This window comes from Delphinapterus leucas, chromosome 13 (assembly GCF_059928025.1).
Source record: "Delphinapterus leucas isolate spDelLeu-1000000601 "Yukka" chromosome 13, BTC_Dleu_Yukka2, whole genome shotgun sequence".
NCBI classification, from domain to species: Eukaryota; Metazoa; Chordata; class Mammalia; order Artiodactyla; family Monodontidae; genus Delphinapterus; species Delphinapterus leucas.
The window spans coordinates 5,270,294-5,289,732 of record NC_143141.1 but is presented as its reverse complement, the minus strand read 5'-3'; the positions used below and the strand labels follow the sequence as shown (position 1 = coordinate 5,289,732).

The 19,439-nt window shown below is 41.9% G+C and overlaps 1 protein-coding gene across 1 annotated transcript in view; it reads left to right on the top strand.

The window, feature by feature from the left end:
- SLC9A4 (solute carrier family 9 member A4) overlaps positions 1–15,761 on the top strand; it is a 58,438-nt gene extending 42,677 nt beyond the window's left edge. Inside the window, exons 9-12 of the mRNA XM_022599249.2 lie at positions 4,701–4,797; positions 8,052–8,183; positions 8,936–9,023; positions 14,772–15,761. Of these exons, the coding sequence (XP_022454957.2) occupies positions 4,701–4,797; positions 8,052–8,183; positions 8,936–9,023; positions 14,772–15,127 (673 nt within the window). The 3' untranslated portion in view covers positions 15,128–15,761. The remainder of the gene's footprint in view (positions 1–4,700; positions 4,798–8,051; positions 8,184–8,935; positions 9,024–14,771) is intronic.
- Positions 15,762–19,439: the final 3,678 nt, after the last annotated feature.

Below are 19,439 nucleotides of genomic sequence, written 5' to 3'. Positions count from 1 at the left end.
GAACAGAGGGTGGGGTAAGACTGATACATACCCCATCATTACAAGATGATGCCCTTTGAAGCCTGGTGCTTCAGTTGGAGCATCTGGAAACCAATTGTCCCAAGAGCTGGTTAGACATTTTTTAAAGCTGCTTTAAGTCTCTGACATTTACCGAGAACTCCTTGAATGTCATAAGAATGAATTCACCCCCTCCCTAAAGATGCCCAGTTTTCTCCCAAGAAATGGTTTATGAACTGGGGAAATTAGTCAGAACGTATATTTAGCATAAGGAACACCAGCCCCTCCATCCTGAAGTCATCAGAAGATAATGAGTTTCAATTATCTCCCCACATCCTCACCTTTGAAAAGCAAGTTGAGAGACGAGCTAAGAATAGATAGCAATGAAATTGTCATTAACACCTGAGTGTTACTTCTCATCCCTTGCTTGCTAATGAATCAGAAACACCATCACCTTTTTAAATGGGGAACATTTCCAGGAGCGTCCCTGAGGGCACCTTTGTATAAACAGAAAGTTTTCTGCCGTATTTCTCAGCGAGACTGTTTTCGTGGTCGGTTGGTTGGTTTGCGTGCTGCCCACTACATGGCTTTAAGGAAATTTCTGGTCCTAAAATGGGAATGTGCTAACAAATATTTATTGGCAACACCGTGCTGAGCCATATGAGAGCCTGAGGCAGAAAAAATAATCAGGGATACTGATCTCGTCTTTATTTAAAATGTTGATATATCACTCATCATGGATAATTTTGCATTCTTTTATTTTCTACAATATTGCCTTCAAATCCTACTTCACTTGATTCCTGAACTTTGGGGCATCCCCTTAGCGAAGGGGAGTACTAGGGCACCTGTTATGTGCCACGGCCTGTGGAAGCAGACGGTCCCTGCCCTCAGGGAGCGCACCCCTGGAGCAGAGTCTTGATAGTAATAAAATAGGGCACACAAACATACGATCATAAAGCCCAGGGAGCTGTGAGAGGGTGAGAGGGAACCTCATCTGGTCCCCAGGCATTTGACCTGCTCACTGAAGGATGGATGAGAATTAACTCAACGCTCAGCAGGAGGGCTGGACCTGGACAGATGCAGGCAGTTTAGACCATGAGGAACTTCCTCAACCTTCTGCTCACTAGTGATGCAAGCACTTGGTCTAGGAATGTAGGGGCACTTATCTCAAATGAGAATCCGTCTCTCATGTGCCAAAATATATTTCGAATCTCTGTACATTACGTTGCACTGGTCATAAGCAGGTTTCCCAGTTCCTAACCTCAAGGCAATTTTTAAGCCAGTTTCATTTAGAGGATGCCCTTGTGTTGAGTCAATTATTTTTCAGACATTGACTCAAGATTGGTAAGAGAGCCTTCTAGGTTGGAGACATCTTTTCCCCCTATAGCCCAAACCGGTTAGTTAACCGAGGTGGGAGATACAAGTTTAGTATTTAAGTTGCATTCATTTGATCTCATCAGAAATCTGTAGGACGTCAAGCAAAAAGGAATTCCTCTCCTAAGATCAAAGCAGTAATTTCTTAAAAAACAAACCTTCATACAATAATAGGAAAAAGAAGTGTGTACTCAGCTCACTTTTTGTGACTCCGTATGAAAGGATAACAACAAAACGCACATATATTTTTTTTCTTTAGAAGTTTAAGCAATTGTTCTACAAGAGGTTTAGATTTCCAAACTCTGTGACCTTCAGGAGAACACTACCCCTAGAAGCTGTCTATGGCACACGGCAGACACTGCTGATTCTAGGGAATTCCTTGACTTTTACATACATTATTTTATTTGGCTCTCAAAACAACCCTATGGAATAAATAGACTATGGACTTGGATTATTATTCTAACTGTGAGGCACCTTGCTTTACCCATGAGTAGGAAGTTCTCAGAAACATCAGTGGGTAGAGGCTCAAGCCGATTAAAAAATATTTGGTTACTATTAAAGAGAAGAGATATTAAAATATTTATAGTAAAGATGTTAAAAAAGAAGAAAGTGAAAGATAAAAAATATTTATAGTAAATGTATAGGCATAACACACTAAGCTGTGCGACTTCAAGATATTGTCTTTAGAAATTCCCAAATAGTTACAATGTCATTTATTAAAAAGCACAAATTAATTTATTGCAGTTGAAGAATTTTTAAATTGATCACATAATGACAGGTATAAGTTCACAGTCATGCATTCTGACACCAAAGACAGTAGTATGAAGATTCTGATGCCACGTTCACTTCCATGATGGAACGTTGCCTTGTAGGGAGCCGGGCCCACAGCTCTGCATTCTTCACTCGTTCTCAGTGTTGGTCACCTTGATGACCTTTCTAAGAAGACACAAGGCAACCACATACACAGAAGAGCTGTTAGTACCATTGTTTACTTAGTGGGCACATCCTTCAGTCAACATACATTTCCCTGGATTTCATGTATAAAGCTACTAAAAGAGGATGGATTCTTCCAAATAAATCAGGAAATATTTGATCTTTTGGGACTTCGTCTTATGGCATGAAGATAACATCTACTAGATTTCATATCTCTATTGCTGTGTTTAGAACTGAAACCTCTTTTTACAGCATTATAGCATCTGATTTTTTAAAAAAAGTTAAGGAAAATGTGAGCTTTTTATTCAAATACATTTAGATTCAGATTTCCCCAGTTTGATTTCAATGGCCATGAAATTACCAGTGGTCTTTTATTTAAGGTAATAGAGGCTTCTTTTATATCTTGTTCCAGTGACGAGACTTTCACTTTATAATTTTACTTTTTTGCCCTAGAGATTACTAGCATTCAGTTTTCTGAGGATTGTATCTTTCCTGTGCTCATGATATCATTTCAGGAGTGATTTTGCTAACGAAGTAGCAGGTAGGAAAGTCCATACATCAGTGATTGCCCGCATCAATCATTCATCTTTCTGATTCTATAGCTGCAGCTTCTCAGTGTGAATAAATACGAGGCAATGCTGCGGGGAACCCTGTACTGCACATCCAGCCAGCAGGCTAAATGGGCTTGAACTGAGTCTGGTCCTTCCCAGAGTGGTTCATTATAAACTGGGGAGAATGCCAAGTTAGGTTTCCTATCTCAGGTTTAACTTTACCATTTCCTTTACCCATAGTTTTTTCCTATTTGGTCATTTTATTATGAACACACAACGTGGAACTATTTGATTAGCTGTTGTTTCTGTTTAGCAATAGATTCCTTCCACCATAATAAAGGAGTGTGTTCAGATTGTGGGAATGCGTGGGTGTATCTAAATCAGAATAAATTTTATTTGGAGGACATTTAAACAGTTAGGTTGAAATGCCCTGATAATAATGTTTAAATCACCGAGGGTGGTAACTGAATATCAGTAGTGTTGACGTTTGCAGCTCTGCGATATGGAAACTGGTTTCAGTGATTTTGTAGGAAGGGCATTAGTCAGTCGACAGATTGCATTGCTAAGTAAATGCTGGCGTCCTGTGATATCCAGCATCCAAGCCCTTAAAAATCTTTTACCCATTGTGCATTACTTACAAAAATATCCTTTGCTATTTATGACGATATCGCTACTAATGTTTGGGGAAAGGGACTTAAAAAGTGGCCTGTCTTGAAACCAATAACCTCTTGTCTCTATGGTCAATTATCCTAAGACCTGTGCAAGCAGGTAACAGCACATCAGCACACGTGTGCTTTTCAAAAAGCTGCAGCCAGAAAAGAAAAAACATCACAGCTCTGTAAGGGTTTATACCAATATGTCAAGGGAGGTAATAGTACTGAAAGATGGGTTTAATTTTCTTTAGTTCTCCTTTTTTTGTTGTTCCTATGTTCTACAGTGAGCGTATATTATTCATACAATAAGTTTTTAGAAATTACCACCACTAGACCGAAGTGATTGAAATCAAATATGTGTGTCACATGAGAATTCTGCACATAGCGATGTCATGACTGAAATCCTCGGAGGACAATTGTTCATTGACTGCTAACCTGGCCATGACTTGGCTTTTGAGCCCTTTTTTTGGGGGGGGGCGGGGAGGGAGGGGTGCTTATGGTGAAGAAGGCTGAAAGAAGTCAACTGCTTCTAGAATCTCAGAGGGTCCAGTGTCTCTGAGCTGGCCTGATTTTCATGGTGGCAATGGTCTAATTCTCCTCGTAAAATATGATTTTAGTTTCTTACCATTATTCTTTAACCAGAGATAAAGTCCCTAAAGGGACAATTCCAAGATAAATGTACTTATAAAGGTGCTCGTAAAAATTTAGTACCGCATAGATTACTGCTATTCAAAATGTGGTTACTACATGGTGTTGTCCGTGAGCCTTGAAGGAATAATCTTATTTCTGTTGAATCTAACAGTGAAACATTTGGTTTGCCCTTTGTGGTATCCTTTCCAAAAATGTATTTTCTAATCATTGATTTTTATTGTTTTTTACAAACGTGTCCGTTCCTAATAGATATGGAGGAAAAAAGTAACTGGTTTGCCATGACTTTAAACTCCTTTTTAAAAATGGGTTAGAGAAATTCCCATATACAAGCTATAGGCAAAGAAGCCACATGTTCAAAATGTAAGTCAAGACACACATGCTGACATTTCATATGAATTTACTAAAACAACAGGAAAAGTTATGTTAAAAACATAACCTTTATGTTTATCAATTAGAACTCCTGAAAGTAAATTCATGCTTTTGTGGTCCCCTTGCCAAGATGGAAGAATAATGCTTGGCTTCCCTCCAATGATGTTTCCAGGGCCCAGAGGATACAAGAAACCAAAAGACTCTCCCCTGAAGATGTGGAGTCCATGAGGGACATTCTGACACACAACATGTACCAAGTTCGACAAAGGGTGTGTATAAGACGTGTCCCTGTTTCCTGTCCTGGGATCCAGTCCTCCAGGAATCAGTTCTTGTTCATGTTATTCTCTCCAAAGCAGTCTTCTTGATGAACAATTTCTCTCTGCTTAGTTTGGAGAACAGAAAGTTAATTGTTATGTTTCTGCAGCAAAATTGGCACCCATGGTATAAAGAGAAATGCAAATCCAGTTGCAGGCCCTAGGGGTCAGGCTGCCCTAGCCCTGCAGCCCCAGAGTTTTCCAGAACCAGCAGGGCTCCCTCCCCCTCCAGAGACAGAAAAGCAGTGACACTCATCCACCATGGAAGAAAGATGGCCCCAGGATGCCTGTGATGGTGGAGTTGTCTCAGCGTGGTTGACTGTAATAGAGCTTAGAAAACTGAGATGGTTTAGATTAGAATATCGAAACCACATTGCTGAAAGCCTAAGATAAAAAAGGAGACATTTCAGGGACTTCCCTGGCGGTCCAGTGGTTAAGATTCCAAGCTTCCACTTCAGGGGTCATGGGTTCGATCCCTGGTACGGAACTAAGGTCCCACATGTCGCTAGGCCAAAAAAAAAAAAAAAAAATATATATATATATATATATATATATATATATATATATATATATATATACACACACACATATATATCCACAAAAAGGAGACATGCCAGGCATAGTATTTTTCAATTTTGGAAAAGGGTATGGAGGCTATACTAGCACTTGGGACCTGGCCCAAAGTTCACAGCAAGAACATTTCAGGGACAGTAAGTGAATTCTCCTGAAACTTTGATTTAATCAAATGGTATTTTCATTTGTGTCCTTTAATTAGGAGTTCTTTAAGTTTGAGGATTCCATGGAACATCCCAATTGTTGACTAGGGTTATAAGTGAGTTAACTGTGAGGGCCTCAGTTTTGGTGACCAGGTCATGGGACTCCAAAAACTCATCTGGTCAAAACTCATCTTCTCAAGTAGAAGATGCTGAGGTCAGAGGAGTTGTTTTTCTGACTTGTTTAAGATCTCAAAACGAATCTGCGTTAAGAACCCAGGTCTGCCAACAACCCACCCACAGCTCTTTGCACGACTTCAGAATTACATGATCCAGGGCAAGGGAATGTTTTCTGGCTGCTGTTCCGAGAAGGTCAGTGATGAAGGGGAATGTGTCAGCAAAAAGGCCCTGCACCTGCTGGAGGAACGCAGGTCAGCAACACTCATAGCACGCTTCGAGTACATTCAGCAGCTTTCAAATCATTCCAGGTGAAACTGTTTCAGCAAGACTATCGCATTCCGCCTTAGATAAGTAGTTAAGAGCTTCCTGGTTTGAAGAATGCTGGCCAGCTTAGTGAGGGCTGGAGTCCAGAGGGTGCCTGGTATTCAGACTTGCCCCGTGGTGGTGGAGGTTGAGTTTAGGGAAAGTCCAGAAATAGAGAGAGAGATTCTGGAACTCCAAGCCACCCAAAAATGAGGCTAACCGTCCATTCTCTCTTTTTTATCAGGTTCCTAAGTAATCACCTTTCTTCTTCTTTTATCAGTGCCTACTCAGACTGACCTCCAGGTTTCTCCCTTCTAAGCTGTGCAGGATCTCCCTTCCTTGCTGATCACGTAGAGCCAGTAGGTGATGAAAACTCCCACGGGGAGAACGTACATAGTAAACAGAGGGGGACTCCACCCCTGAGCTGGCTTTTGCTTCCTCTTTTATTACTTGGGAGAATGAGACTCACCAGTCCTACCCTTTCTGTCTTTCCTTTCTCATCCTAACCTTTAAAAAAAAATTTTATTATATATTTTATTTAAACCACTATATCAAAAATATTATTTCAACACATCATAAGTTTTAAAAATTACCAATGAGATATTTTATACTCTTTTCTTTTAAATTAATGTCTTCAAAATCAGTGTATAGCTTATTCTTACAGCACATTACAATTCGGATTAGCCACGTTTTGTTTCCTTAAAGCCTCCTTTATTTTTCATATTTTAAAAAAAATTTTATTTTATATTGGAGTATAGTTGATTAACAGTGTTGTTGATTGACAAAAGTGTACAGCAAAGTGATTCAGTTATACATATACAATATATCTATTCTTTCTCAAATTCTCTTCCCACTTAGGTTATTACAGAGTATTGAACAGAGTTCCCTGTGCTACACAGTAGGTCCTGGTTGGTTATCAGCCTGTCTTTTTTTTTTTTTGCGGTACGCGGGCCTCTCACTGTTGTGGCCTCTCCCGTTGCGGAGCACAGGCTCCGGACGCGCAGGTTCAGCGGCCATGGCTCACGGGCCCAGCCGCTCCGCGGCATGTGGGATCTTCCCGGACCGGGGCACGAACCCACGTCCCCTGCATCGGCAGGCGGACTCTCAACCACTGCGCCACCAGGGAAGCCTTATCATCCTGTCTTTACGTAGTTCATATGGCTCCTCTCCTCTGCCATGGTCCTCTTGCTCTCTTGAAGGAAAAACCAAAGGTGCAATCCAGGACAACTGTCTGTCTGCTTTGTTGCTAGTGGGAAGTCTACAGTTTTGAGGCTTGTCACAAAAGGTGACATCTGTAGTCCTCTAGTTTGGGTGAAAGAGATTCCCGTTAAGCACTTCGTAAACATCTGAGGACCATGCTGGTCTGTGGTTCAAGACAAATTTTCACTGAACTCTGTGAAGATAAGGAAGACATTTTTCATAAAACTAAACTGATTCAATTTGAAAAACTGTTCTGTATCGAAGATCATGCCCGTCCTACTACTTTGGTTAAAAGACTTTTTCCTTTTTGAACTGATGATGGTGATACTAATGGGCTGATTTTTTTGTGCGTATCTTTGATTGGCAACATTTTAAAATAGCAACCATCTAGAAATTGCCAAAATCGTTTTTAAATTCCCCTGATCCCTAAACACTCAGTAACCGCTGGCCTAGCATAACAAACGTGACCTGGGAAAGAGAGTGTGTGTTGGCTGGGGGGGCACCGAAGTCTGTGGGTACCTCGGGGGTGATCACTGTGGGAGCGTCACAGGGGGACAGCGCAGCTGCGGGGCACTAGCCTGTGAGCCAGAGGCAAGGCTCCCACCGCAGCTTGGTCCTGATGGGCTAGCCCCGAGCACAGACCTTTCCTCCGGGGCCACAGCTTGTGCCTGTGTAATTGAGGCAAATGCTCAGAGGACCTGAGCACCACCTGCTCGCTCTACTAGTCTTTGTTCTTGGTTTTTCCATGGTCTCCTGAGGCTGGAAGTTGTGCTGAGATGTCTGTACATGTTTGACATCCCCTTCTTTCTACAGACCCTGTCCTACAACAAATACAACCTCAAACCCCAAACGAGTGAGAAGCAGGCGAAAGAAATTCTGATCCGCCGCCAGAACACCTTCAGGGAGAGCGTGAGGAAAGGTCACAGCCTGCCCTGGGGAAAGCCGGTAAGGCGGTGACACTGACTCACCTGAGCTGGGCCGGCCCGGAGCAGGGCCTTGTCAGGTGACTACCTCAGTATTTAAACAAACAAACAAAACCACTACCTCGTTGACAGAAAAAGACAAAACTAAGGGGGTACAGGACACCAGACACCCCCTTCTCTGGGCCTGGGCCCTTTGGAGCCCAAAGCATCGGTCCACGGGGTATGTGGCAGCAGACTGCCCTCCAGGATGGGTCAGTGACTGGAACACACTCCCTGGGCTGTGAGGCTAGACTAGCTCCCACGGTGGCCAGGGACTGGACGTTCCAGGGGACCGTCCGTGGATGGGGACCCTGGCTCTAGGAAGCTTACTCCTCCCCCAGGGAGATACAGGGAGGAATTTGTTCTCCCCACGTCTCTTGGACCCTATCTTCATGGCAACCACTGTGCATCTGAACTGCTCCATCTGAGGCCATATCCAAGCAATCTTACTGGGACTCTGAATGGAGGTTGGGTCTGAAGTAGCCCCTAATCTCTACCCTAATGTCAGTGGGGCTGCAGGAGAAACTTTGAGAGGTTTATCATGGTCTATTTTATCATGAGAGGGAAAGGACATATACTGAAGGCGGAGACGTTTTGTTTTCCTTAAACTGAAGTAACTGAAAGGCAGTGATCCAAACACGATGCTCCAGAGTGGGTCTGTATCTCTCACTTTGTCGTGTGAAGCTGTCAGTTGCGTGGCTAACTCTGCTTTTTATTTCTCCTTGTTACCCACAGGCTGGTACCAAAAATGTCCGCTACCTCTCCTTTCCTTATAGCCATCCTCAGCCAGCAGGCAGAGATGTGAGGGTGGCTGAATTCACAGGTAACCTGCATCCCTGGCTGCTTCTCTTTTCTGGAAAGGTTCAGATGGTAAACTGTTTCAGGCTTGTGGGCCAAAAGGCAAAATCAAGAATATTATGTAAGTACATATATGACAAGAAAAGGAGAACACAGGTATTTTATTAGTTGAATTCAGAACTATAGTGATGAACACTGAAATTTGAAATTCATATAATTTTTACTTAACAGGAAATATTCTTTAAAAAATATTTTTTCCGCCATTTAAAAGTGTAACAACCATTCTTAGCTCAGGGGCCACACCAAAAGATGCATCAGAGGGGTACACCTGGGGGTCATCAATTGCTGACCCCTGTCTTAGGGAAACATAAAACGGGCACTTCTTTGAAGTGGTGGGATTCTCCTGCGTTTTATAAATTAGCAGAATTCTCCAAAGTTGGCTAAATTTTACTAAAATAACTTCACCAAATTTACTGATTGGATGTTTCCCATTTAATACCTATTACTTAAATAGAATTCTTAGAGTTATTGAAACTGGCTATTGTGCTCATAAAAGCTATTAATTTTTAAACGTGTATATAAAATGATTTTCTATTAGCATAAAGTGGCGTACAATATATATGATATGCCATGTTCTCTAGTTTAATATTCCTACATTTTTAAGACTTGGAATCACATTGGAAATTTGAATAAACTAAACACATAGGATTTGAGAATTAAATCTTTGAAGAGGGAATATAATTATTCCTTACAATGAAACTTTATTTTTTTCTGATATAAAATCATGCTTGATATAAAATCAAAGTCAGCCAGTGGAGAAAAGCATAAAAAAAAATTTTAAAGCACTCGAAACTCCAACACCCAAGATAATCACTATAGAACATTTTGGTAAGCATCCTTCTATAATTCTATCTATATCACCCTGATCTCTACCCTACCTGGACCTGATACAAACAACAAAAAAAAAATCACAAACACACAGCAAGGTATTATACATAAACTCATAATACAGTCATTGTTTTTCAATATTTATAAATTGTCTAGTTCACTCAACCATATGTTGTGGACATATTTTAGTATCAATAGATATGAACCTAGTAATCATTTCATGACTTAATAATAGTCAATTATATGAAAGCCCCCTAGCTTATTTAGCAAAATCCTTATTAACAAATATTTAAGATGCTTCCAATATTTAATGAATATAAGCAAAGATATCTAATAATTTCTTTGGATTACTTGTGATTGATGTTTGCTCAAATAACCAATTACTCCCTTAGTATATATTCCTAGAAGCAAAATTTTTAGATAAAAAATTACGTGTATTTAAATTTACCTTCAGATCAATAGTGTGAGAAAGGTGATTTCTGAACGTTTTCAGCATCACTGGGCTATTTTGAGTTAACGTTTGAGTAGTCTACTATATGACAGGATAAAATCTATATACCACAGTTAATTCTCATCTGAGTCTTTTTGATTTTCAGTGAGGTTGAACATCTTTTCATATTTTTAGAGGCAACTATATTTCTTTCGAGGAAGTTTTTGTTTCTGCCGTTGCCCATTTTTTCTGCCTTTTTTTCCTTAAAACGAATTTGAAGAACACCGTATAATACGAATATCACCCATTGTTTCATATTTGCTGCCAATAATTGTTCCTAAAGTTTCACATTTATCATTTAGTTTTTAGATATACTTGTCTTCAAATGTTTGCATTCTGATTCACCAAATCGACTCAATCTTCCACAGAAACATTAGAAAAATGATTCACCAAGTAATTTAAAATCTAGAACTTTCATAGTTTAATTTTTTCAATTTCAAGCCAAATGGCTAATAGTTATTTTGATAATAAGGATATTTATCTTTGTGTAGGTTAAGACAGAGACACATTTCAAATTGTTTTCAAATGGCCATGCTCCTGCACCAGCACCTTCTTTTCCACTTTTGTTGTGCTAGTCATTTACCCCTAAACTAGAGAGTTCGGACACTTAATTCTGTTTCATCGATCTAGTCACCTATTCCTACGTCACACTCTTCTAAGTAGTATTATTTTATGTTAAAAAGAACTATAATACAAACAGAAGCAAACAAAACAAAAGAACAGCAAGCATAGGGTGTATAATAGATTAATTTTTAAAACTCTTCCTGGTACAAGCAGCTGGTGCTATTTATGTTGCTTGAGTGATAGAGAACACGAAAGCCTCACAGTCACTTCTTGAGATGAATGTCAATATCACAAGCTACGGTAGCAAAAAATAACCACACAGCAGCCTCAGCTGAGCACTAATGTACAAGCACGTTATAAATAACATGCAACGGGATAGTAAAAGAATACTACACCTTACAAAGTAGGACTTATCCCAGAGGTGGGGTTGTTTAACATTTGGAAAATGCATTTACATTATTCGCCAGATTAATAGGTCAAAGCATCCTTTCAATAGATGCCCTAAAACGCATCTCACTCACGCTTTCAATAAAAATCATAAGATCCTAGGAAAACATATATAGGACTTATATGAAGACAGCATAAAACTCTCCTTTTCCATGCTTCATTTCCTCTCTGTAAAGAGGAGAATGTTGGTACCTCCCACATACAAAAGTGTTGCCCTGAGTGAAGCCATTTGGTGCAGGTAAGACTCTTAGAACAGTGCCTGCAACCAAGTAAGTGGGCAAGAAATATTAGCCGTTATTGATTTTATTACTAGTGAGGGGTATCGAAGAAGACTTGACTTGGGTAGATAGGGGTGTTCTTGAAAAGAAGATGGTACTTTAGAAATGTCAGTTCTGGGCTTCCCTGGTGGTGCAGTGGTTGAGAGTCTGCCTGCCGACACAGGGGTCACGGGTTCGTGCCCTGGTCCGGGAAGATCCCACATGCCGCGGAGCCTGCGCGTCCGGAGCCTGTGCTCCACAACGGGAGAGGCCACAACAGTGAGAGGCCCGCGTACTGGAAAAAAAAAAAGAAAGAAAGAAATGTCAGTTCTACATGAGTTATGAAATCTTAGTCCCAATGAATTTTTTTTTCTTTCAAATGTGCTCAACTGGTTCTAAATTTCATTAGGTGAGGAGAAACAGTGGGTAACCTAGAAATCTGTGAAGGAAAAGTGAGACTTGTTTTATCAGTTATTCTTAAGTTTTAAAGAATTATAATAATAATCAGGATTAGACTGAGATAGTCCTCCGTGGGTATCTGGGCACAATTATTTGCATCCACCTTCTCTCCAAACCTGAAGCCTTTACGCACCAGGACAAGGTCAGGGAATAGCTGGAGGGGCTCTAGGGGAGGACGTAGAGGGAGGTGTAGCATCCATCAGGCAGCGCCCTGATGTCCCCCGCAGCTAACCAGGCTGTGACGTGCAGAGCGCTGTCCCTCTTCGCTCTCACCTTGTCCTCCCGTGTTAGGACACCCCTTCTCTAGATGTCTGGGTGCTCCCTGCTGGATTGCAGGCTCCACACACTCCTCCAAGCTCCTTTGCCTTTGGGGCTCCCTTGGTGTTGTAAGTAGAGATGTCCTGCCTGGACAACCCTCCTAGAACCCAGGAGCACTGGGGAAGGTGAGCGACTTCTGTGGGTGGAGTGTGGTGATGGTTGCCCTACTATGTGAATGTATCTAATGCCACAGAACTGTACACTTCAAATTCATTAAATGCTAAATGTTATGTTTTATGTATTTTACCACAGTTAAAACGAAACAGAACAAGACCATGCGGAGGGCAAGGTCTGGGTCTCTAAACAGCCTTTGTTATATCAGGTGTGGGTTAGGCTCAGCCCTGCCCTGAGCAGAAACCCTTTCCCTGTCTCTCCTTCACCCACCCCCCGGTGCCCATGTCCAGAGGTTAGAGCTCTCAGCCAGGCGGAAGGTAGAGGAACAGGCACTCAGATTTTGCTGCAAAGGTTTCCATTGATCTCTCCCTGGAACTGCACTGCCTGGCGCCAACCTGGAGGAGGATAGGAGAGTCCCCACCCTTCCCCCTTCCGCCTTCCACTTTCCAAGCAACTCCTTCTTCCCGTTTTGGATGGATCTAGTGACTTAAGTTGAGTGGAAGCTTGCAAGTCACCTGCCCAAGCCTCTCCCTAGTTCTAGGACCCCACTTTTCAGTAACCAGAAGGTGGTCAGGAGATGCAGCTGGAATCTGTCCTCTGAGGGGGGCCATAGCTCAGAAGGATGGTTGGAAACCAGGAGGGGGGCTGAGGGGAGACAGAGGAAGGAACGGCTCTTGGGGGAAGAAGGATCAGCTGTTGTTTTCTTAGTTAGTGTTTCAAGCGCCAAAGCATCAAGAGGAACTCTGGTTCCAGACCAGATCGTAAAGCACAAATTAAAGGGAGGTCCTGAAAAAATGGCCAAATATTTTAACTCACTTTTTTTGAAATTCAAAGCAGCTGATTCCCCTCCTCCCACCTCCCGCCCCCTCCTCAACTTCCAGACAACCTTCTCAGGACAAGTTGGTCACATTTTTGGAAAAATAGTATTGAACAGGATATTTGAAGTTTTTCTGATGTCCCACATTCCAAACACATTTTGTCAAGTATAAACCTGTGTACATATTAGTTCTAGCTGTGAAGTTTTTGTTTTGTTTTTTAGAAGGAAGTAGAGAGTGGGAGAAAGAGCCCTATTTCAGATTTAAATATAGATGTCTTAAAATACCTAAGTTTTCAGGAGAATATTTAAATGGGAAAATAAATGTATAAGGTGAGAACTTGAAGAAATGAGAAGAAATGAGATTTCTGAAAAATCCTCCCTAGAAGGCATGTGCACAGTGAAGGAGGGAAAGACAACGTCCCGGACGTGGTTTAGGTATCTGGAGGGGACATGACATAGGTACCCAATGGCTGCCCTGCACTCTTGACGGAGCTGTCCTGACCCACACACAGCTTTTATAAAGGAGACAGGGACAGCCTGGGGAGGAGCAGATGCCAGCTTCTCAGACAGGCTCTGCTCAAACTGCAGCCCCATTCTCACTGTGTGGTACTGAAAGTCACTTAACCTCTTAAAAACCTCAGCCTCCCCACCTGTGAGGTGAGGCTCACAATTTTCCTCCTCTCAGAGTGCTGCTGTGAGGATTAAATGGCATAACATGTAAAGAGATCAGCACCGTGACAGCACAGAGTAAGTTCTCAGTAAGTGGACGTTCCCATCCTTCTCGTTGCCGTCGTGGGCCAGACGCACCCTGTCCACGCCTCACGTCCTCTGAAAGGAAGGCATCACGGCTGTTTTGCTACTCGTGACTCTGCTGTGGTCCTCTCCCATCCCTGTCTCTCTAAGATTAGCTATTTCAAGGTCAAAAGGATGAAACTCAGATTTAATGATTTCTGGTAGCCACTGATTAAAAAACAAGAGTTAAAAAATGAAAAAACCAAAACAAACCAAAAAACCACAAACAAACCTAGATAAAATCCACCCTTTTCATATCATAGTACCTTGGAACCTTCAGTTTAGCGTTGGTCTTTGACAACACAAAGCACCTTTTTGTGCTTTATGGCTAATGGATCTGATTTTGTGAGAAACACTCCCTCAGTTCCCTGGGAGAGACTAGCCGGACGCGCAGGTTTCTGTGCATTCCTGTTTATTTCTCACACCGCGTCTATAGCTTCTACTCCACCCCACCTTGGGGTAGCAACCTCGGAAAGGGAAAACCATGCTGATGAGAAAGGTGAATGAGTGTAGGAGCTGGAACAGCAGGAGGACTCTGCTTCCCTCTGAGTTCTCTCGCCTGGATATGAAGTCTCCACTCTCTGATCTTAAGTCCTCTTCTTTCCTCCTTCGATCATCCTTTCCCAGATCACGACGGCAGTGACGCAGAAGTCCCCTCCATCATGTTCAACACACACTCTCCAACGGGGTCGCTTCAGGAAGGACGACGGACACAAGAAATAATCCCTATGAAGAACTTACACAGAGGAGGGAAGCCAGCCCACTTGGGCTATCAAAGAAATAGGACCCAAGAAGAACAACTGGGCGGGGGCAGAAGGGTGGCTTTGAGGCCCAAACCGCTCTTTCACGCAGTAGATGAGGACCTCAAATCTGGGGAGGAGAGTGAGGAAGAGGCCTCAGCCGTTGGGTCCCGATGGTCAGCTGAGCACAGACCCGGCAGGGACCTCCAGGGATCTCATAGCCCTTTGCTCCGAAGCAAGTAATGTCACGGTCCACAGGATTGTGTTGGGTTTCTCCAGAGTCCATGTTCCGATTACTGTGAAAGAAGGATGTTCAGAGTTCTGAAGAGAGCAATTGAGTTTTGTTCTTGTTTATTTTTATTTTTTTGATGTGGACCATTCTTAAAGTCTTTATTGAATTTGTTACAATATTGCTTCTGTTTTTTTGTTGTTGTTGTTTTTTATAGTTTGGTTTTTTGGCCACATGTGGGATCTTAGCTCCCCGACCAGGGATCAAACCCACACCCCCTACATTGGAAGGCAAAGTCTTAACCACTGGACTTCCAGGGAAGTCCCTTGAGTTTTGTGTTTGTTCGTGGTTTTGGGAAGCTATTGTGACTCTCTAAGAGGCAAGGAGATTCTTCAGAGGACTGGGAACCGACTCCCAGTCTCTTCCACATTCTTAGCTGTGCTTAGCTGTGCTTTGTAGACGAATTCCCTATGAGAGACAGACGTCAGTCACCCCAGGGGTTATTCACTAAATGTGTCATTCATGTAATTTATTGAGATACAAACATGATTGGTCAATAATTCCCCTTGAGGGCTTCCCTGCGGCGCAGTGGTTGAGAGTCCGCCTGCCGATGCAGGGGACACGGGTTCGTGCCCCGGTCCGGGAAGATCCCACATGCCACGGAGCGGCTGGGCCCGTGAGCCATGGCTGCTGAGCCTGTGCATCCGGAGCCTGTGCTCCGCAACGGGAGAGGCCACAGCAGTGAGAGGCCCGCGTACCGAAAAAAAAAAAAAAAATCGGACACACATAACAAACTTATGGTTACCAAAGAGGAACGTGGTGGGAGGGGATAAATTAGGAGTTTGGGATTAACATATACACACTACTATATATGAAATAGATAACCAGCAAGGACCTACAGTATAGCAGAGGGAGCTCTACTCAATACTCTGTAATAACCTATATGGAAAAGAATCTGAAAAAGAATAGATACATGTATATGAATAACTGAATCACTTAGCTGTACACCTGAAACTAACACAACATTGTAAATCAAATATACTCTAATGTAAAATTAAATTAAATTTCAAAAAGAGGAAAATGTTAAAAAAAAATCCTGCAGCTCAAAAAAAAAAAATCGGACAAACCTATTTCTATTGCTTGCCTGAATGGTCTTGGATTTCAGTGAATTCTGAAGTTGGGTAAAGAGGCATTTACTTGTGTTCACCCTATGCAGAGGCTTTCCACCTTAAAAGGGATTCCACATGTTTTCTGGTGTTTGGGATGTGGTAAATGTCCTTATTTATCCTCCCCAAACCTGATGTGATGCCATGGGAGCTCTTCGGTCTTTAATCAACCTGGTAAAAGAGAAACATAGGCTGTAGAAGGGAGTCTGCCGTGACAAAGTGCAGATGAGATTCTAGATACTTTACTGTTCTCCCTTCATGCTTTTCTCTCTCTCATAACAGCCATATACTTCTGTGCTTCTCTTCTTGGAAGAAGTTACAGGGTCACAGGCGGTAGAGCTGTAATGACCACCTGAGTTCAGTGATTAGAATGACCCTTCCTACATAGGGGGTGAGTGCTGTGACAGGTGTGTGGCAAAGCTCAGGTCTTCAGCCTGCAGGGAGGCTTGCAGAATACTCTTCACCTACTCGGGTGCCTGCCACTCAAATGATTTGGCTTTTTAGATCAATATAGTTAGTTCAGAGCTCTGGCTCTGAAGCCAGACTGCTTTTAGCTGTGGGACCCTGGGCAACTTAATTATCTTCCCTAAGCGGAAATTTGCCAATTGATAAAATAAGGTAATAATTTTATCTACCTCCCAGAATGATCGTGAGGATTAAATAATATCTGTAAAATGCTTAGCTCAGTGCTTGTTCATTAACGGCTATAATTATTTAGGCTAAAATATATGTGTCCATGAGAGAGGACATACATTGGTTTAATCACATGAAGAGTGATAACAGACATCTGAGACCTTTCTGAGAGGCAGTTTGATGGACATAACAAAGGATACTTCGGGGCACTGGGAAGGAGATATGACAGAATTAGAGAGCATTGAAAACCATCATCACAACTCGACCCGGTCGAGTCTCCAGCCATCCATCAACCAACAGCAAAACCAGAAATAAGGTCTGGATGTGGATTCATGTTTTTCAAGCAAAGCTCACTTATATTTGTGTCATTACCTCAAAATTACTGCATTTCCTTGCTTTGGAGTTACCCTGGTGTCCAATTCTAATCATCGTTGATTCTCAGAAGTCAGTGAGTTGAGAAGCCCTGTCTCTGCATATTACGACAGGCACCCAGTGAGAAAGGGAAAACTCCTCTTTTTTGGGGAAACATCAATGGGCTTTCATTCTTCAACTTGGAATCTTTTCTATATGGGGATCTGTCCTCCAGAAAAGTGATTCCCTTAACTTATAAATATTAACTAGAGAGATAGGTGTTTAAGAATTTTAAGCACGGGGAAAAAAATACCTTCTAGTCATAACTTTCTAAAATTAGGAAAAGTTCGTTTTTAATAAATAAAATCAGCGAAAGTTTTTGCAGGTATATTTTATCCATGAATAATACGGATGGTTTCTTGTAGTTTTTAATTGTTCTTTCCTGACTAAACTCTGTCAAGTATCTTATTTCTAACTCTTCCTGAGAAAACCCAGCCATGCAGACAGAAAGCTCCCCTGTTAGAACATCAGTCACTGTTAATTGTTAATTGGGCCATAAGCCAAGGGGAATAAAAGAGATGCCTGCCTCAGTACTAGCTACTCCTCTAATTAGCAAGGGATATGTTGTTTCATCTGGCCACAGTATTTGATTTAATAAATTCTTTTTCTTTCTGAGACTCTAACCAGCTTCCAAGCCAGGGATGCTCAAGAAGTATGACAGGTGAGAAGTCACAATTTCCACCCCCCAGGCTTCTTGCTCAACAAGGTAACTGGAACCACGTTGTAAAATGAACCAAGGGGGTCACTACTCTGTTTCCAGGCAGAGTCATACAGATCGCGAATCAGAATGGTTGGTCCTAAAATCAAGGTACATACTTCGTGTGCTAAGAAATCAGGCTTGACTAGAACAGTCATAATAGGCAGCATTTACAGAGCGCTTACTACATGTCGGGCACTATTCCAAATGCTTTTTATATGTAGATGCGGCATCACCCCGTCTTTGTTGTGTTGCTGTTGTTTGTTTGTTTTTTGGGCACATCGCGTGGCTGGCGGGATCTGAACCTGTGCCCCCTGCAGTGGAAGCTTGGAATCCTAACCACTGGACCCCCAGGGAATTCCCAGCATCAACCCAACTGAAGTGAAAGGATACAGGTTTAGAGAGATGCAGTCATTTGTCCAAGGTTTCCCTGCTTCCAAGGAAGACCTTGGAAACCAGGTCTGTCTGGTTTATAGTCATTGACGTAAACTTTTTCCCTGAGAAGAATTGATAAGTGTCTCAAATCCACACATCGTTACATTTCTCAGTTGGGAAGGATCCAATGGGAAGAAACAGAAACTCCACCCTGCCAGAAAAGAACTTTGCTTTAAAATGGAAATAAATACAGTGGAAGATGTTGTGATTTTGAAAATCTGTTTTTACAAACTTAATAGATGATCTAAAAATCAGATGACAAGCAAGATTGACCATTCGTGTCATTAAGATTATTTTCTGAAGACAAATAAAATGTTTTGTGAGTGATTTTAAACTGAGTCTCTTTTGAATATCAATTGTATGTTGTTTCCAAAGACCTTTGTTCTTGGTTCCCAAATGAGGTCCCCAACCAGACAATCTCCACAGCCCTGGGCGGCTCTGAACCACTGCACTATACTATTTACTTACGATGAAAAGATAATCCGACAACCCACTGAAAGGATGGAAGACGGCAGGGAGAATGACTTTGACTGTATAATATTTAAATAGGAACATATTCTTGGTAACTGTACCATTTATTGAAAGCGTACTTTGTGCCCTGCTTTTCACTAAGAACAGTACATACACATTGTTAAACATTGAATTCTTAAAACAATCTTTAGAAGTAGTTATTATGATTGTTATCCCCACTTTGCAGAGAAGACACTAAGTCTCAGAATAGCTTTCACCAAGACACAGAGCTGGTCCAAGTTTTCATGGAAGACACACAAATGGCGGTATATCTACGTTGAGAGCTGTCTGACTCCAGAGCCCCTCCCTCCATCCACTAAGCTGTAGTAACAGCCTCCTAGCTGTTGCAAAGGATACATTGAGTAACCTGAAAAGATGAATATGCCTTCTACCACCACCATACGAATTCTTAAGATCACTTCACAAAATCAAGTAATAGTTTTGGTCTTGTTTATGGACTGGACTACTGCCACT